This window comes from Mustelus asterias, chromosome 7 (assembly GCF_964213995.1).
Source record: "Mustelus asterias chromosome 7, sMusAst1.hap1.1, whole genome shotgun sequence".
In the NCBI taxonomy this organism is placed as follows: Eukaryota; Metazoa; Chordata; class Chondrichthyes; order Carcharhiniformes; family Triakidae; genus Mustelus; species Mustelus asterias.
Genome location: NC_135807.1, coordinates 85,068,968 through 85,088,954, shown reverse-complemented (window position 1 = coordinate 85,088,954; position 19,987 = coordinate 85,068,968). Strand labels below are relative to the sequence as shown.

At 43.2% G+C, this 19,987-nt stretch overlaps 1 protein-coding gene across 4 annotated transcripts in view; it reads left to right on the top strand.

Annotated features, from left to right (window-relative positions):
- LOC144495827 (tumor protein D52-like) overlaps positions 1-19,987 on the top strand; it is a 191,103-nt gene that overhangs the window by 81,901 nt on the left and 89,215 nt on the right. Inside the window, exon 8 of one of the 4 annotated variants that reach the window (XR_013498343.1) lies at positions 1,858-3,028. The exons of 1 other annotated variant lie outside the window; for it this stretch is intronic. Coding sequence is in view for 2 of the 3 variants with exons in the window: in XM_078216362.1 (XP_078072488.1) it covers positions 1,858-1,980 (123 nt within the window). In the remaining variant the exon portion in view is untranslated. Of the gene's footprint in view, positions 1-1,857; positions 3,044-19,987 lie in introns of those variants that run through there. 2 more of the 4 variants (XM_078216362.1, XM_078216363.1) reach the window with 2 other exon arrangements.

Genomic DNA, 19,987 nt, shown 5'->3' with positions numbered 1-19,987 from the left:
AACTTACTGATACATGGAGACCTTCTGCTTCAATACTGGTCGCAGGGAGGAGCTCCAATGACCCGGAACAGCTCTGTTCATTTCAGTTGACATTAACAGCTGAGAATCAATCTGGTAGTGCCAGATTGTGGCAGCAATACCAGTTCCTGATCTTTAACGGTATGAAGGATCATGGATCTCTTGCTCACTATCTTAAAAATATGCGCACACATTGAAGTATTGTGTTGCCCATGAGTCAATCGTCTCAAAAAATAAGGAAAGGCTATTGTCTTCCTTTACATTTGTGGCGAGATGGGAAAATAGATTGTGGATATTACACTATATAGTGTGAGCTATTAGTTGGGCATTAGTGGAGGGAGAACAATTGTGAACTTCCCAATCAGTGATCCAAAAAAACAATACTTTGTTCATTTGGAATTTTACAGGGTTATGTATTTTTAACATGGCTACATTTCAGTCAAGAACGATGCGATCTTAAAACAAAAGGATGTCAATTCATTGACGAAGGGAAAGCGGTAGATGTGGTTTATATGGATTTTAGCAAGGCGTTCGATAAGGTCCCCCATGCAAGGCTTCTAGAAAAAGTGAGGGGGCATGGGATCCAAGGGGCTGCTGCCCTGTGGATCCAGAACTGGCTTGTCCAAAGGAGGCAGAGAGTGTGTATAGATGGGTCTTTTTCTAATTGGAGATCGGTCACCAGTGGTGTGCCCCAGGGATCTGTTCTGGGACCCTTGCTGTTTGTCATTTTCATAAATGACCTGGATGAGGAAGTGGAGGGATGGGTTGGTAAGTTTGCTGATGACACGAAGGTTGGTGGGGTTGCGGATAGTCTGGAGGGATGTCAGAAGTTACAGAGGGACATAGTTAGGATGCAAGACTGGATGGAGAAGTGGCAGATGGATTTCAACCCAGATAAATGCATAGTGGTCCATTTTGGCAGGTCAAATGGGATGAAGGAGTACAATATAAAGGGAAAGACTCTTAGTACGGTAGAGGATCAGAAGGACCTTGGGGTCCGGGTCCATAGGACTCTAGAATTGGCCCCGCAGGTGGAGGAGGTGGTTAAGAAGGCGTATGGTGTGCTGGCCTTTATCAATCGAGGGATTGAGTTTAGGAGTCCGGGGATAATGATGCAGCTACATAAGACCCTCGTCAGACCCCACTTGGAGTACTGTGCTCAGTTCTGGTCGCCTCATCACAGGAAGGATGTGGAAATGATTGAAAGGGTGCAGAGGAGATTTACAAGGATGTTGCCTGGATTGAGTGGCATGCCTTATGAGGATAGGCTGAGGGAGCTCGGTCTTTTCTCGGACGTAGGATAAGAGGAGACCTAATAGAGGTATATAAGATGTTGAGAGGCATAGATCGGGTGGACTCTGAGGCTTTTTCCCAGGGTGGAAATGGCTGCTACGAGGGGACACAGGTTTAAGGTGCTGGGGGGTAGGTACAGGGGAAATGTTAGGGGGAAGTTTTTCCACACAGAGGGTTGTGGGCAAGTGGAATTGGCTGCCGTCAGTGGTGGTGGAGGCAAATTCAATAGGGTCTTTTAAGAGACTCCTGAATAAGTACATGGGACTTAATAGGATGGAGGGTTACAGGTAGGCCTAAAAGGTAGGGATATGTTCGGCACAACTTGTGGGGCCGTAGGGCCTGTTTTGTGCTGTAGTTTTCTATGTTTCTAGTTGCTTTAGTTGAAGCTTTGAAACATTATTTCATTTCCATGCTGATTTTTAATAAATTGTCATAGTATCATCAAATGAATTTACAAGACTTTTAGTACAAGTGTTTATAGCAGTCTCATTTTTCTTTCACCACATTTTATAGTGGCCTGTATTCATTTGATGTTTTTTTTGATAGTCTAAGGTTGCAGGCAACAAGGAAGGAGGTGGCGATTTTGGGAATGTTCTAAACTCTGCAGCAAATGCAAGTGCCACAGAGGCCATTACAGAAGAAGTTTCAGAAGTTCAAGAAGCTCATTAAAATTCTGCTTTAAGACCAGCTCTTTGACACAATACAAATCAAGCAAATGGTACTAGTAGTTGCAAATAATGGCTTTGTTCCATTAGCTGTGTCTCTGTCTCAGTATGTTGTATTTAACAGCTCACAGGATCTGGTCTGCCCTGAGATTACTTGTCACTGATATGAAACTATTTTGGTCCTCAACAGGAAAAAATTGCTTTGTTTCAAGTGAAATACTTTTTTGGTGAAAATATTCAGCTTAATGACTGTTCTAAAACCCCGCCTCATTATACCAGCAACACTGTCTTGATGTATGCAATATTAAATTGAGATGGATTACACTTTCAAAGCTGTTTGTTTCCAAAGTGGATTATTTTGAATTGTTGAAATGTACCGCATGAATTGGTGACAGACAAGCTATTACTCAGCTCAAAAGTGATAGTGAATCTTTTCTGTAAGATCATTTTAAAAATAGATACCTATTAAGTACATTGTGAAAGTTCTTTCTTTGCTTTTGAGAGGTGTTATTTGTTCCAGCTATTTGGTACAAGGCATATTTGTAGGAAATTGTCATAATCTGAATGGAAGTTTCCACTAATTAGCATTCTCTTCAGATATGGAATTCAATGTGTTGACTTATTTTGCAATTTTAAAATAAAAACCTATTCAGCTAGTTTTCACAAGAGTACCTGGCAAAGTATTTTCTTGCATAAGGGCTTATAGTTTTGTGACTTGAATCTGTTTATATCAATATGAGAGGTGAATGTAAATGTACACTTCTCATTTTAATGCATGTTGGCAGTTAGCAGCATTTAAGGTTCAGAATTTTGAGTCTGAGTTTTGAAGACCAAATGAATGGATGGTATTGATTAAAAGATGTTGCATTAATACATATTTGAAATATTTGAGGTTCATGAGTTCAATGTTAACATTGTAAAATGGTAATTTTGTTTTTTGTTCACGTAGCTAGATGAAATGCTGTACAGTCTCAGCACTATCTTGGTACATTCTGTTTTGGAAAAATGCAAAACTTTTAATAAAGATTGCTGATGGTAAAATGTTTGTTGTGAAATAGTCTAACTAGAACTGATTTTAAATTGTGTCCATTCTGTTAATATTTTATAAGAACATAAGAAATAGGAGCAGGAGTAGGCCATCTAGCCCCTCGAGCCTGCCCCGCCATTCAATAAGATCATGGCTGATCTGATAGTGGTTTAGTTCCACTTAGCCGCCCGCTCCCCATAACCCTTAATTCCCTTATTGATCAGAAATCTATCTACCTGTGACTTAAACATATTTAACGAGGTAGCCTCAATGGGCAGAGAATTCCAGAGATTCACTACCCTCAGAGAAGAAGTTCCTCCTCAACTCTGTTCTAAACTGACTCCCCCTTATTTTGAGGCTGTGTCCTCTAGTTCTTGTTTCCTTTCTAAGTGGAAAGAATCTCTCTGCCTCTACCCTGTCTAGCTCCTTCATTATCTTATGTGTCTCTAGAAGATCTCCCCTCGGCCTTCTAAACTCTAACGAGTACAGGCCCAATCTACTCAATCTCTCCTCATAAGCTAACCCCCTCATCTCCGGTATCAACCTGGTGAACCTTCTGTGTACTCCCTCCAAGGCCAATATATCCTTCCGCAAATAAGGGGACCAAAATTGCACACAGTACTCTAGTTGCGGCCTCACCAGTACCTTGTACAATTGCAGCAAGACCTCCCTATTTATACCACATAGCTAATGCAAAACAGTCTTATTAAGGCCTGAAGCACCCAGTATTTTTTTGAAATCTCACCAAAAATGACCACATTCCAATCTGCAAAGCTCCTTTTTCATACAATTAAGCTCTAAACGGCAGATACTCTGCAATCTCTACGTTGGCTGACATCTGACTCTGTGCAACACCATGGGAGACCTATTGCAAGAAAAAGATGCACTCTTAAATATAGAATATAATGATCGGAACCACTGAACTGCATTAATTTTATGTGGAATCAAAACAGCCTATATTTCCAGCATAATTTCTATATCTATTTCCACTGCGGCCCTATATCATGACAATCTACACTTGCTGCTGTTGCATGAATCCGTATTCATTGAGCTTATGAACTCCACGACGTGCAGTTAAGTTCAGCTTCAATGACACTATGCATCCCCAAATGGATGATGTTGTCATGGGACCCCCTGGCTGGGTTCCATGAAAAATGTGTCTTCAGTGGAATGACACCTAATCTCCTAATCCTTGTATATTTCTGATATGTGACTAATGTGTTTGCTATGTTTAAATATATACCAGCATGCAATAATTTCCTTGCATGTTTTAATTGGCTCCATCCTGCACTCAAATTCACTTTTGAAATTAAGCCGTCAAATGAAATTCCTTAACGTACTCGTTAAGAAATGTGTTGGGGACTCTCTACTATGGTCTACCGCAAGCCTACTTTCATTGGTCAATACACACATTGGGATTCTTACAGTTGCACATGCCATAAGATTGGCCTTATCGGCAACCTTGGGATTCGAGGCATTTTCTCACCATACAAGCTTGATGCCTGAAATAAGGTGGATCAAGGATATCCTACAGGATAATGACTACCCTGATCAGATCATTTTGCATGGCTTATCACACTAACTCATGAATGGGCCTAAGGTTGTCACGTTTGACCTTAAGAACTGCCCAGTCTACCTCAGCTTGCCCTTCCAGGGTAATCCATCATGTTGCAGTATTCTCCGCTGACAGCTTGTTCCTGCCAAGCCAAAAAGACATTTTGCCTAACACACAAATGAGTAATGTGCGTGTGAATTTCAGTACCTGTGTGATGCTAGGTAAATAGACCATACGACCCAAAGACCGCGGATCGTATCAAACTGCATATCCGTTCTGCTATTTGCAATGGACAAGATATAGATCATACCCAACCAGGCCATATTTGCAAAACCCAAAAACACTGTCCAATATTAGATGTGATTCTGTGATTGGACAACATTTGCTAAATAATATTCAGCATGCTAAAAATGACACTGACAACCAATTTAAGACTGTCCACTGGGATCGCAGTATGGCACGTGTGTGTATTGGAAGCTACATATGTTAATAAACAGGACCCAATTCTTTGCGGACAGAAAGAACGTTCACACATTGCATCTGTTTCAGCTGGTATTGGTGTAATGGTCTGGAACACTGCCATTTCACCTTCAGCATCTGGTTGAAATTTTCTGTACCCCAAGTGAAAATTAAGTCTCAGAATTTCTCCTTAAAAGTTTGGACCTATAACTGAGCAATCAGACCAAAAAAGGACTGCTGGGGGTGGGAAAGGGAGAAATAAAAACTGAATTTGTTTGTATAGAGGATGCTTTTCAAAGGCTGAGTCATTGTGAATGTTATATCTAAGAGTATTAAAAAAACTTACATCGGGATGGCTTCTACTTCTCTAGAAATTTGAAATTCAGTATTTCAACATCTGGAAAGAGAAAGCAGGTTAACATCTTATGTATAAATTCTTTTTTAAAATTGGAATTTAGAGAATGAAATACCCCCTCTGCAATGTGCATAACCAGGAGGTAGATAGAACATTGGGTAAAAGTCTAGAATCAGGAATGCACATTTAAATCACAGACAATTAATTGCGTTTAATGGCCTGAAAATAGTTTTCGAGATCATAGATCATATTTTATACCTAAAATACAATAATTGGAAGATGTTCAAAAATCAGGTGTAAATCTTTGGTGATAAAGCACATTTAAGATGGTTGAGTGTCGGGGAGTGGGGAGGATTGAAGAATAGCCAACGTTGTTCCTTTGTTTAAGAAGGGTAGCAAAAATAATCCAGGTAATTACAGGCCGGTGAGCCTGACATCAGTGGTAGGGAAATTATTGGAGAGGATTCTTCAAGACAGGATTTATTCCCACTTGGAAATAAGTGGATGTATTAGTGAGAGGCAACATGGTTTTGTGAAGGAGAGGTCGTGTCTCGCTAATTTGATTGAGTTTTTCGAGGAAGTGGCGAAGATGATTGAGTGTAGGGTAGTGGATGTTGTCTACATGGACTTCAGTAAGGTCTTTGACAAGGTCCTTCATGGCAGACTGGTGCAGAAGGTGAAGTTGCATGGGATCAGAGGTGTGCTGGCAAGGTGGATACAAAACTGGCTCGGTCAAAGAAGGGTGCGTTTCTGAATGGAGGGCTGTGACAAGTGGCGTTCCTCAGGGATCAGTGCTGGGATCTTTGCTGTTTGTAATATATATAAATGATTTGGAGGAAAATGTAACTGGATTGATTAGTAAGTTTGCGGATGACACAAAAATTGGTGGATTTGCAGATAGTGATGAGGACCATCTGAGAATACAGCAGGATATAGATCGGTTGGAGACTTGGCCGGAGAGGTGGCAGATAGAGTTTAATCCGGACAAATGTGAGGTAATGCATTTTGGAAGGTTTAACACAGATAGGAAATATACAGTAAATGGCAGAACGCTTACGAGTATTGATAGGCAAAGGGATCTGGGTGTACAAGTACACAGGTCGCTGGAAGTGGCAATGCAGATGGAGAAAGTAGTCAAGAAGGCATACGGCATGCTTGCCTTCATCGGCTGGGGCATTGAGTTTAAAAATTGGCAAATCATGTTGCAATTTTATAGAACCTTAGTTAGGCCGCACTTGGAATATAGTGTTCAATTCTGGTCGCCACACTCCCAGAAGGATGTGGAGGCTTTGGAGAGGGTATAGAAAAGATTTACCAGGATGTTGCCTGGTATGGAGGGCATTAGCTATGAGGGGAGGTTGGAGAAACCTGGTTTGTTCTCACTAGAACGACAGAGGTTGAGGGGTAACCTGACAGAAGTCTACAAGATTGAGGGGCATGGACAGAGTGGATAGTCAAAAGCTTTTTCCCAGGGTGGAAGAGTCAATTACTTGGGGGCGCAGGTTTAAGGTGCGAGGGACAAGATTTAAAGGAGATGTACGAGACAATTCTTTTTACACAGAGGGTAGTGGGTGCCTGGAACTCGTTGCCAGGGGAGGTAATGGAAGCAGATACAATAGTGACTTTTAAGGGGCATCTTGACAAATATATGAATAGGATGGGGATAGAGGGATATGGTCCCCGGAAGGCTAGGAGGTTTTAGTTAAGTCAGGCAGCATGGTCGGTGCAGGCTTGGAGGGCCGAAGGGCCTGTTCCTGTGCTGTAATTTTCTTTGTTCTTTGATATTTCCTTTCCCTTAAAGGACAGTAGTGAACTATTTGCATTTTTACAATAATCCAATAGTGTCATGGCCACTGTTTTTGTTGATTCCAAGTCTTTTATTTCCATAGATAAAAGCAAAATACAGCGGATGCTGGAATCTGAAATAAAAACAAAATGCTGGAAAATCTCAACAGGTCTGACAGCATCTATGGGGAGAGCCAATGTTTCGAGTCTAGATGACCCTTTGTCAGAGCGGCTCTGCTTTTATTTCCAGATCTTTTAAAACAAAATTCAAATTCTCAACTGCCATGGTGGGACATGAGCTCACGCTCTCTGGGGTATGAGTCCAAGCCTCTCAATTATTAGTATAACAGAATCACCTTATCGCTGTACATCCAAAGAACAGCACCTCTGACTGTAGCATTTCCTCAGCGTAGATTGTGTGCTCAAGTCCCTGGAGTGGAGCTTGAACGCGTGTTCTGATTCAGAGCCAAATACGATCACAGTGAAACAATGTGCATTGCATACTTGTGGTGATTTCAGGAAAATCTCTCCCATTATACCTGCAAAGACAAGAGGAAAAATGCAGTGTCTTTTTATTGAACAATTTAGCAGGTTACAGACAGCAGGTTCAAGACAGCAACGAACATCGAGGTGCAGCTATGGGGGTAATTTTCCCATCCTGTCCCGCTCATCATGGGAATTGTAGCTGGGGGGGGGGGGGGGGGGGACATGCAAAGATCCATTGACCTCAGGCAGAATTTTCCAGTCTTGCGGCAAGCTCGGCTGGAAACTCTCACCCATTATGTGTCAACTTGTGAATATATCCTTCTGAGAAGGAATAAGATTTGTAAAGATTGGAGTAATGTGGTAATCCTTAGCCAGAAGCAAACCTTATATTGTTCCATCTCTAGCATTCTCCTCAATGATCCTTCTTTGAATTTAAATGGAACATTCCTCAAATACTGTTAAGCATAGGGTGAGAAAGAACTGCTGAAATCGCTGCATCCTACCCAACTGTCGATATCAGTTAACTTTTGACAGCAAGATGTGTGTGGTTATTTTAATCCCTGAGTATGTGGACAATTTGAAGAGCCAGTAGAAGGCTTTTCATAGGTTTAAACAAAGATAATAGTTTATTTAAGAATTCACCCCAAAATTAAATGCTTCAACACCGCTCACACAATCACGCACACAAAGTACAGTTGGAAAGATTAGTGTACTTTTACATGTTATAGAAAAAAAAGTTCATAATTCACATGGTTGTCTTGTTTTGAAGGGAGTATGTTGCAGGCCTAATGGAAGGTTATCTTCACACCTGAATTGCAGTTTTGGGGAGTTCAAAAGCCGAAGTAACATGTCACGCGTATCTGTCGGATTTTCTTGAAGTGCTGGACTGTCTGTAGATTTCAAAGTCAGCTTCCTGTAGTCTCGTTAGCGGAGGGTGGGGTGGAGTGTCAATTAGCTGTCGTGGTGGACTTAAAATGTAACAGGCTTGGCAGTATTCCAACTTACAGATCTTTCTCAGCACAGATGTTACTGCCTTTTCTGTATCTCTTCTGCAGATAGCATTTCTTATTTAATGATCCAAAAGGGAAAAACACAGCTACTCCGTCATATGATTCCTCACTGTTGTAATTTTTTTACCAAATATAGTGGTTGTCTTAGATTGAGCCACATCCTGCCTAGTTACTGTCCCATTGATTTAAGACATACATACGCCTTTTTGAGTTAAAATGATTACTTTCTTGCTCTTCAAAAGGACCCATTCAATTCCAGAATCTCTTCTGTTGGTCAAGGGCAATTGGGGATGGGTATGCCTAGCCAGTAACACCCACGTTCCATAAAATTGAATGTGTAATGAACATATTTTAGCCTGGAACACAACTTTTGCCTGTCTTCAGGACATTATCAGACCGAATTCCTTGTCTGTGTGGAGTTTGCACATTCTCCTCGTGTCTGCGTGGGTTTTCTCCGGGTGCTCCGGTTTCCTCCCACAGTCCAAAGATGTGCGGGTTAGGTTGATTGGCCAGGTTAAAAATTGCCCCTTAGAGTCCTGAGATGCGTAAGTTAGAGGGATTAGCAGGTAAATATGTGGGGATAGGACCTGGGTGGGATTGTGGTCGGTGCAGACTCGATGGGCCGAATGGCCTCCTTCTGCACTGTAGGGTTTCTATGATTTCTATGAATACATAGACTGGATCTCCAGTGGCCATTTTGGAGCACATTGTCCATTTGTAAAGAAAAGGTTATACATTGAATAAAGTTGTGAGGGACTAATAACTTCACCTCTATATTTATAAAATATAGAGATAAGAGCATTGCTATTTCTAAAATTTAAAAACTGAACAAAGACCTTTAAAATAGCTGAACTGTTTGTAAATAGTGTGTCTGTTTAAAGAAGCTACATGGCAGTTTCAGGAAAACACGCACCTCAAATTCTGAGGAGCCACTAATGACCACCTGTGGATCATACAATAATCTTCAAAGTGAGTTATACAAAAGCTATCTGCATTTAATAACCCAGGCTGGTCTGAAGGATATGTATTGTCTGCTGAGACAAAGACCCTGAAATTTTCCTTTTTATATCTAATGGCTGAGACCATTTCTTTTTAAACAGTCTTTGGAATCAGATGATGGATACACACCCTTTGTCAAAGATGATGGAGAGTTGTGAGTCATGTGACATGAGCCACTGGAAAGTAATATTGCCTTGCTGAACTGCATAGCTCAGTTTGCTATTTACCATCTAACTAGCAAACTCACTCTGACCAGGTAGGATACCTGGCCTCCATCTACATTGCGCACATTGGAAGTTTTATGCCATCGTCTACAAGACGAATTCATCTCTACGTCTGTATCTCACCATGTGAAGTTAACACAACCTGAAAAGTGAATTCTATATCGGTTTTCAGACCACTGACCTACATGAAGGAATAACTCTTTGGACTTGGATTCTGGACTGTCAAATTCATGTGAACCAATATTTAGTTCCTCTATGATCACTGTACTGTAGAATCTCCTTTTCTCCATCCCTCTATTGACTGGAATGTTGCAATCCTCCTTTCACAGTTTGAATGTGTGCAATAAACTAGCCTTTTTTTAGTTAATTCTATCTTGAGTTTGCTGTGGGGTTATTAATAGAAAATTGGATCACAAAGGGGTTAGGAAATACAACACTGCTTATAAAGGGGGAAGCAAATCAAAAACACCTTTCTGTTTACTGCAGTTTAAATTAACCTCCCTCCTGTCCATAGCAGTTATGAATATGATATGTCTTTAAGGGCGCAACAGTCAATTCGTGATGTGGCTGTCTGCTCTCCAACATCTGATGTGTCCCTTTTGTATGGAATTTTGCTAAATAACCCAACCCTGGCTGGCTGCTGTGTCACTGTGATTCCTGATCTATGGCAGACCCCATCACAACAGGTTTTTGATTCATTCTCAGGAATTGTAAGGCAAGACTGGTAAAACAATTTATTCATTAAGAGGACAAACAGCATCCTTTATAAGTAGGATTGTGAGTCCTATAGGTATGTTCCCTTTGTAGCGATAGGTGAGGGACAGGTATTAAATAATATTGAACAGGGAAGGGGAAGATACAAACCTTATTATCTATGTTTGTACAAACAACATAGGAAAGAGTAGTTTAAGTTTATTAAGTTAATTAGTGTCACAAGTAGTCTTACATTAACACTGATAAGTGTAAGTTACTATGAAAATCCCCTAGACGCCACATTCCAGCACCTGTTCAGGTCCACTGAAGGACAATTTAGCATAGCCAATGCATCTAACCAGCATATCTTTCACATTGTGGGAGGGAACTGTATCACCCGGAGGAAACCCATGCAGACATGGAGAGAATGTGCAAACTCCACACAGACTGTGTCCCAAACAGGGAATCGAACACTGGCGCTGTGAAGTAGCTGTGTTAACCATTTTGCCACCGTGCCACCCCGTAGGAGTGGGTAAAATGTCCTGTTTGGAGAGAACCAGGAACTAAGAGCTACAATAAATAATCTTTGGATTAATTCCCAATTGACACGCAAATTGGCATATAAAAGTATCAGAGAGGTGAACACATGGCTGAAGGAGTGGTACAGGAAAAACGGATTCCATTTCATCAGGGCACTGGCACAAATAACTGAAGTTGGAAGGAATTCTATCACTAGGATGGGATCCACTTGAACCAGGGTAGTAGCAAGGACGAATAGGGCAGTGTCAAGCACTTCAAACTCGTAAATGGTAGGGGTTTGGGTGCATTAAGTGGAACTCAGGTGGGAAAAGTATAAATGATCATTTTAAAACAAATTAAAGGGAAGAAAGCAATAGCCATAAATTGTTTTGGCACAGCAGGTAAAGGAAAAATAAAAGATGTAAATATATCAGGAAAGAGAAATCAGATAAGTTTGAGAAAAACGTAAAGTCGAAGGACAGGTTAGGGAATGTGACCCAAATAAACATGTTTAATTATGAGACAGAGACTGTTCATAGTAAACTGTGAAAGTCTGTTAATGGGTAAATACTAGTGGAAGGTATTCAATAAGATTCTAACATGATGGAGAATGACTTTATACTACTAAGGGCTAAGAGCTGGGTGAAAAAAGCAACAACATAAAACTAAAAGAGAAAGCATACAACCAAAATAACACAGATCCCAGTGATTGGGAGAGAACAACAAAAGGTGACAGATAGTAAGCTAAATGAATGGGCAAAATTGTGGCAAATAGACTCCAATTTAGACAAACGTGAGGCTGTCCAACTTGGACCCAAAAGGATAGATCAGAATACTTTCCAAATGGTGAAAAGCTGATCAAAGTGGAGGTCCAGAGAGACTTCGGGAGCTATGCCTAGATCACAAAAATATTATGGTCAGATAAAGAAAGTACTCGAAAAGGCAAATAAAATCCTGATCTTTATATCTAGAGGATTAGTCACAAGATGATAGAGGTTATGTTACAGCTGTACAAAGCCCTAGTTAGACTTCACCCTGGAGTAAAGTTAGAGCGCCTCACCTTAGGAAGGATATGTTTGCCTCAGAGGGAGTGCAGTTTCGAGACGTGATGGTTAGGTGCATTGACCCGAACAGGTGCTGGACTGTGGCGACGAGGGGAATTTCACAGTAATCTCGTTGCAGCATGAATGTAAGCCTTACTTACTTGTGACTAATAAATAAACTTTACTTATTTGGGCCTTGAAAATATGCAAGTTTTATCAGTAAAGTTTCGGATGAGAGCACATTTAGAACACAAAGAACAAAGAACAATACAGCACAGGAACAGGCCCTTCGGCCCTCCAAGCCCGTGCCGCTCCCTGATCCAAACTAGACCATTCTTTTGTATCCCTCCATTCCCACTCCGTTCATATGGCTGTCTAGATAAGTCTTAAACATTCCCAGTGTGTCCGCCTCCACCACCTTGCCTGGCAGCGCATTCCAGGCCTCCACCACCCTCTGTGTAAAATATGTCCTTCTGATATCTGTGTTAAACCTCCCCCCTTCACCTTGAACCTATGACCCCTCGTGAACGTCACCACCGACCTGGGGAAAAGCTTCCCACCGTTCACCCTATCTATGCCTTTCATAATTTTATACACCTCTATTAAGTCTCCCCTCATCCTCCGTCTTTCCAGGGAGAACAACCCCAGTTTACCCAATCTCTCCTCATAACTAAGCCCCTCCATACCAGGCAACATCCTGGTAAACCTCCTCTGTACTCTCTCCAAAGCCTCCACGTCCTTCTGGTAGTGTGGCGACCAGAACTGGACGCAGTATTCCAAATGCGGCCGAACCAACGTTCTATACATCTGCAACATCAGACCCCAACTTTTATACTCTATGCCCCGTCCTATAAAGGCAAGCATGCCATATGCCTTCTTCACCACCTTCTCCACCTGTGACGTCACCTTCAAGGATCTGTGGACTTGCACACCCAGGTCCCTCTGTGTATCTACACCCTTTATGGTTCTGCCATTTATCGTATAGCTCCTCCCTACATTATTTCTACCAAAATGCATCACTTCGCATTTATCAGGATTGAACTCCATCTGCCATTTCTTTGCCCAAATTTCCAGCCTATCTCTCTCCTTCTGTAGCTTCTAACAATGCTCCTCACTATCTGCAAGTCCTACCAATTTTGTGTCGTCCGCAAACTTACTGATCACCCCAGTTACACCTTCTTCCAGATCGTTTATATAAATCACAAACAGCAGAGGTCCCAATACAGAGCCCTGCGGAACACCACTAGTCACAGGCCTCCAGCCGGAAAAAGACCCCTCCACTACCACCCTCTGTCTTCTGTGACCAAGCCAGTTCTCCACCCATCTAGCCACCTCCCCCTTTATCCCATGAGATCCAACCTTTTTCACCAGCCTACCATGAGGGACTTTGTCAAACGCTTTACTAAAGTCCATATAGACGACATCCACGGCCCTTCCCTCGTCAACCATTCTGGTCACTTCTTCAAAAAACTCCACCAGGTTAGTGAGGCATGACCTCCCTCTCACAAAACCATGCTGACTATCGTTAATGAGTTTATTCCTTTCTAAATGCGCATACATCCTATCTCTAAGAATCTTCTCCAACAACTTCCCCACCACGGACGTCAAGCTCACCGACCTATAATTACCCGGGTTATCCTTCCTACCCTTCTTAAATAACGGGACCACATTAGCTATCCTCCAATCCTCTGGGACCTCACCTGCGTCCAGTGACGAGACAAAGATTTGCGTCAGAGGCCCAGCGATTTCATCTCTCGTCACCCTGAGCAGCCTTGGATAGATTCCATCAGGCCCTGGGGATTTGTCAGTCTTTATATTCTCTAACAAACCTAACACTTCCTCCCTTGTAATGGAGATTTTCTCCAATGGTTCAACACTCCCCTCCGAGACACTCCCAGTCAACACATCCCTCCTCATATTTCATGAATAGGGTTTATTCACTGTCCAGATGAGATGGACTGGTGCCCAGATGTGGTATCACGGGTTAGTCTGGTTAGACAGTGACCTTTAAGGGAACCAGTGAGAATGTTTATTTGAACTCTGGGCTGAGTGTCTGAGGCTACTAGACAACCAGGGTGTGGGGTCGGCCACGAGAGGAGTCAGCTTCTGAATTTCATGGACTAATAAAATACCATTATGCTGAGGGGTAGAATTCGATTGGCTAAAGCATTTGACATGTATTATTGTTGTTTTGTGTATCCTGAAGATGATTGATTTAAAGTTACTGAAAGGTGGGAATGATTGATAAGAAAAAACTATAATTGATCTGTTTTTGATGGTATATGTTAGATTCATTGGGAAGGTTCTGCTGCTCTATGTCAGGGCTACTTAACCTGTTGATGAACTCCTGGCAGCCGCTGGTTTAAATAAAGTTACATCTTTATACAGAGACACCTGCCTTGTGAGTCTTGTATTGTCTAAACTTTAGGCAGTACCGGTCAGCTCGAGTACCCCATGACAGGCATCAAATAGAATTCCTTCAGAGCAGATCAGGCTTAAAGAACAAATCGCAGCTGGTTTTGGATGTTATTTCCAGTGAATTGTCTGGTCATCCTTGGGAAGAGTAAAGAAATTCCAATAAAGTGACTTGGGGCAAAGGGAAAAAATGTGTTTGGAATCTATAAATGATGTCATAAAAGGAATGTCAGAGCATGCAAAAGTGGTGAGCTGAGCATGGTTACCTTTCCACTCTTGGTGAGGTTATTGAACTTCTTCTTGCCAGAGCCCTCTGCGCAGCAATTCATACATTAATGGGTTTTTTTATAATTTCTTGCCTGGCTGTCCTTATGGCACCGGTGAAGATGGAGGGCCTCTTGCCTCTGTTCCACTTGATGCAATAAGTGGAAGGTACCCCCATTATCAAACCAGAGGGCCCTGATTCTGCAGGCGCTGATTGCAGAAATAGCCAAATTTTCTTAAATACTGAACAGCAGGAAAATGCAGGTGACTTGCAAATTAAGGCCAGTTATACACACATACAAATTAGAAACAGAATTAGGCCAATCGGCCCCTTGAGCCTGTTCTGCGATTTAACAAGATCATGGTTGATCTGATTGTAACCTCAACTCCGCATTCCCATCTACCCCTATAACGATTCACCCCTCCTTATCAAGAATCTAGCTACTTAGTTGTTGATCAATTACAACTGTGACATAAATGGATATAATTTTCCTGCACAAGCAAAGTTTTACTTTGAGAACCGAACATCAGATGTTTAACGACAGAATGGTCAGTACCTTGTGTCTGCTCAGATGTAGCAGCAATCTTCTCAACTTTGTTACTAATTATTGATGCTTTTTCTGAAATGCAGATTAATGATCAAATTCAAGATATCATGGTGGCACAGTGGTCAGCACTGCTGCCTCACAGTGCCAGGGGCCCGGGTTCAATTCTGTCCTCGGATCACTGTCTGCGTGGAGTTTGCATGTTCTCCCCATGTCTGCATGGGTTTCCTCCGGGTGTTCTGGTTTCCTCCCACAGTCCAAAGATGTGTGTGTCAGGTTGACTGGCCATGTTAAATTGCCCCTTAGTGTCAGAGGGCCCAGCAGAGTTAATACATCGGGAGCAAAATTTCCATCCATTTGCTCCATTCTGCTGAATCTGATCCTCTTTATCTACATTAGTGTGCAACCTTGGCCTACCACCAGAGGTCGATCTTTCATGTTACCCACTGCTGCTTATTGAAACTTAACAAAAAAACCCTATGGTCAGAATCTTACCGCCCCGCCCACCACAGGAATCGGAGTGGGTGAGGGGCAGACAATGGGAAGGTCCGTTGACCTCGGGCAGGATTTTATGGTTTTGGAACGAGCAAGGCCGTAAAATCCCGCCCTTTGTATTGTCAGCCATCTCCCTTGCTATTTCTCCAGCTGCTGTTTTGACAGATCCTATCTCTGCTTGGTGCCCCTTTTCTCCCCCTTGTTAAATAATTCTTCTGGAACTTCTAATGTGAGATATATTAACTCGTGTAGATGTTGGATTCTTTTATTTTTGCAGATGTAATCCCTTCTCATGTCATATGTACATGATAAACATTGCAATGAAAACCAGGAAATACTAAATCGGAATTAACAAAACAGCTGCAAGTTAATTTTTGAGCAACAAAAGTACAAGAACAACTGGATTTAAAACAAAAAGACAGGGTGAAATTAAATCTTTATTAGAAGCAGCAGAGAGAACAGGCAACAGAATTTCTCCTTACACCATAGCCTTGCTATCCTGTCCATTTCTCAGGAACAAGTGTACATACTTTACAATTTATTATTGAACAATTGTATCAATGGTCATTAAGTTATATCACACAGATCACCTTAACGTGCAACCACTGAATAGAAATGTTATTCCTTTTGTGGATGGCACGGTGGCACAGTGGTTAGCACTGCTGCCTCACAGCACCAGGGAACTGGGTTCAATTCCGGCCCTCGGGTGACTGTCTGTGTGGAGTTTGCACATTCTCCCCATGCCTGCGTGGGTTTCCTTCGGGTGCTCCGATTTCCGTTCAAAGATGTGTGTGTTAGGTTGATTGGCCATGCTAAATTGACCCTAGTGTCAGGTGATTAGCAGGGTAAATATATGGGGTTACTGGGGATAGGGCCTGGGTGGGATTGTTTTCGGCACAGACTCAATGGGCTGAATGGCCTCTTTCTGCACTGTAGGATTCTATGATTCTATGACATTAAGCACACTCATACCGTTATCATTTATTTCACCCCATGTCCCTGCGCATTGAACTTCTGTCTTCCCCATGTGTGTGTATTTCTCTGTCTGAGCATATCTATCTCCGAGCCTTAATTTCTTTGTTATTATTCTACTCCCTGTCACATCCTGTCTTCACTTACTGTTTGCTCCAGTGCTGCATCTTGTGGCCATTATCTTTTTAATGTCCTTTCAACATTTGCTTTTCTTTTCCTGTTATGTTGTTTTCTTTTCTTTATTATTTCTTGGGATTTCGGTGTTGCTGTCAAGGTTATCATCTTTTGCACATCCCTAACTGAATGGCTTGCTGGGCAGAGGGCAGTTAAAAGTCAACCACATTGCTGTAGGTTTGGAGTCACATGTCGGCCAGGCCAAGGGAGGATGGCAGATTTCCCTTCCCTAAGGGAGGTTATTGAACCAGATGGATTTTTATGACAATTAATCATAGAAATCCTACATAGAAAACCCTACAGTGCAGAAGGAGGCCGTTTGGCCCATCGATTCTGCACTGACCACAATCCCGCCCAACCCCTATCCTCGTATACCCACTTATTTACCCTGCTAGTCCCCCCCGACACTAAAGGTCATTTTATCATGGCCAATCAACCTAACCCGCACATCTTTGGACTGTGGGAGGAAAACAGAGCACCCGGAGGAAACCCACGCAGACACGAGGAGAACGTGCAAACTCCACAAAGACAGTGACCCAAGTCAAGAATCGAACCTGGGTCCTTGGAGCTGTGAGGCAGCAATGCTAACCACTGTGCCACCGTGCTGCCCTAATTAATAGTTTCATGATCACCGTTACTGAGTCTAGCTTTAAATTCCAGATTTAAGGTGAAATCTTAGCATAAAATGGCAGAGTGTTCTTTCTGGCAAGAAAACCGGCGTGCATCTCTCCAGAGAAACCAGTTTTCTCTTCAGACTCTGCCAAAAAAAATCAAGGGGGTGTGTTTCACGCGGTCATAGAAGTGGGCGGGGCTTAAACACGCCGGCAAAACCCGGCTGCTCAGAGGTCAGAGTGTCATCTTTAAAGGAAGCCTCAGTCAGAACTCCAACAAACCTGCTCTCCCCCGCCCCTCCCCCCACCCCTCAACTACTGAGGCCTCAGAGGCTCCACTCTGTACCTCCGATTGGAGCGAGCTGCAACTCCGACACCACCCCCACTCTCATTGGCACCTTCTCTCTCCTCCATGCCTCCCCCGTGATCCTCAGCCCCTTCCCCCCACTGTCGGAGCCGGCAATCCCCTCCCCTGCAATGGCCTTCGCCAGCATCCCCTCTTCGTTTGGTGATTCACGGCCCAGAAGCACAGCGGCATAAATCCCTCATTAAATCCCCTCCTCCCATGAAGCTCCCATTGGGACATACCCCTGGCACAGGGTGGCACTGCCAGGAACTTGACTGCCAACCTGTGCCAAGGGGCAGTGCTGTCCCATTGCAAGGACATTGTCTGACCATGTCCCTCTTCCCTGGGAGCTATACTTACCTTTGTGCCCCTTGGGAGACCCCCATGACAGGTTTAAATCTGTGTGAACCTGTTGTAAACCGCGTTGATAGGGTGTCTGGCGGGTGGGGTCAAGATATGGTGAGCTGGGTGGGTTAATAAGATTAAAATGCATGCTAATTCATGCAAAGCAGGTTCATGCCTGCTATAGGCAGTTGCTATAGGAGTTGCTATAGGCATGGACATCATGATGTTGCTGGTGAGGGGCGGGGAAGACCTGAATTGTGTTCTCACTGGTGAGAACTGTGACTTCTGGATCTAGAGCCCCCACTGATATTCGCATGTACACAGAACGTGGGCTAAAGTTTTCACCCTTAGTAACTGAATCCAAATTTCAACCCCATGTACCCAGAACATTAGCCTGGACCACTGGATTACAAGTCCAGTGACATTACCACTACAGCACTGTTACATCTCTCCTTCCTTTTCTTTCTCTCTTCCTTCCGTGGCCCTTGTTCTTCCCCATCACCTTGCCTCCCATCACTCTTTCACTTGCCTCCTGCACGCTCCACCTTTCCCTTTCTCTCTCCTATGCTTCTGTCTTCATCTCCCTTTCATCCTTTCCAACACCACTCTTGTCATTCTCGCTCTTCTTCACTCAGTCTTTTGCTTGTGCCCTCTTGGAATCATAGAATCTGTCCAGTGCAGAAAGAGGCCATTTGGCCCATCATGCCTGCACCAACAACAATTCTAACGAGGCCCTACCCCCATAATCCCAGGTATTTATTCTGTTAGTCTCCCTGACACTCTGAGGCAATTTGCATGGCCAGTCAACCTAACCCACACATCTTTCACAACCTGCTGCTTTGGAGTTGCCCATGATTTGTCTTAATGGAATATGGGCATCACTGCCAAGGCTGGCATTTATCACCCAACCCTAATTGCCCTTGAGGAAGTGGTGGTGAGCCACCTTCTTGAAACATTGCAGTCCCTGCAGTGTAGGTGTACACTCAGTGCTGTTAGGAAGGGAGTTCCAGGATTTTGACCCAGTGACAGTGAAGGAACTGCATGATGTGTGCAGCCATCATCTGATCATCTTCCCTGTGCTACCCCCTTCAGTCCCATCCTGATCTTGTCTCTCCTTTCCTTCAAGGGGTGGCATGGTGCCACAGTTGTTAGCACTGTTGCCTCACAGCACCAGGGACCCAGTTTTGATTCCCGGCTTGGGTCACTGTGTGGAGTCTGCACGTTCTCCCCGTGTCTGCATTGGTTTCCTCCGGGTGCTCTGGTTTCCTCCCACAGTCTGAAAGATGTGCAGGTTAGGTGAATTGGCCATGCTAAATTCTCCCTCAGTGTACCCGAACAGGTGCCGGAGTGTGGTGACTAGGGGATTTTCACAGTAACTTCATTGCAGTGTTAACGTAAGCCTCCTTGTGACAATAATAATAAATAATAATAATAAAAACCTGTTCTTGCTCGGTCAACATATGTCTGGTTTGTCACTGGCAAAGTGCAGCCACAGGCCCAGGTGGGAAACTACCCCAGGAGAATGGGGGTTTTTGACCCAATTGAGGCTGAGTCTTGAGCTTGCAGTTGCAGCAAATCCTGCGGGTGGCGCTGGCTCCGGAGGTCGGACTAGGTTTCCGTTGGGAGGGAGCCTCTTGGTCCTTATTCCTCCTCGTTGGCCGGTGTCATGGCGGCGGTGCGGGTCGCTCT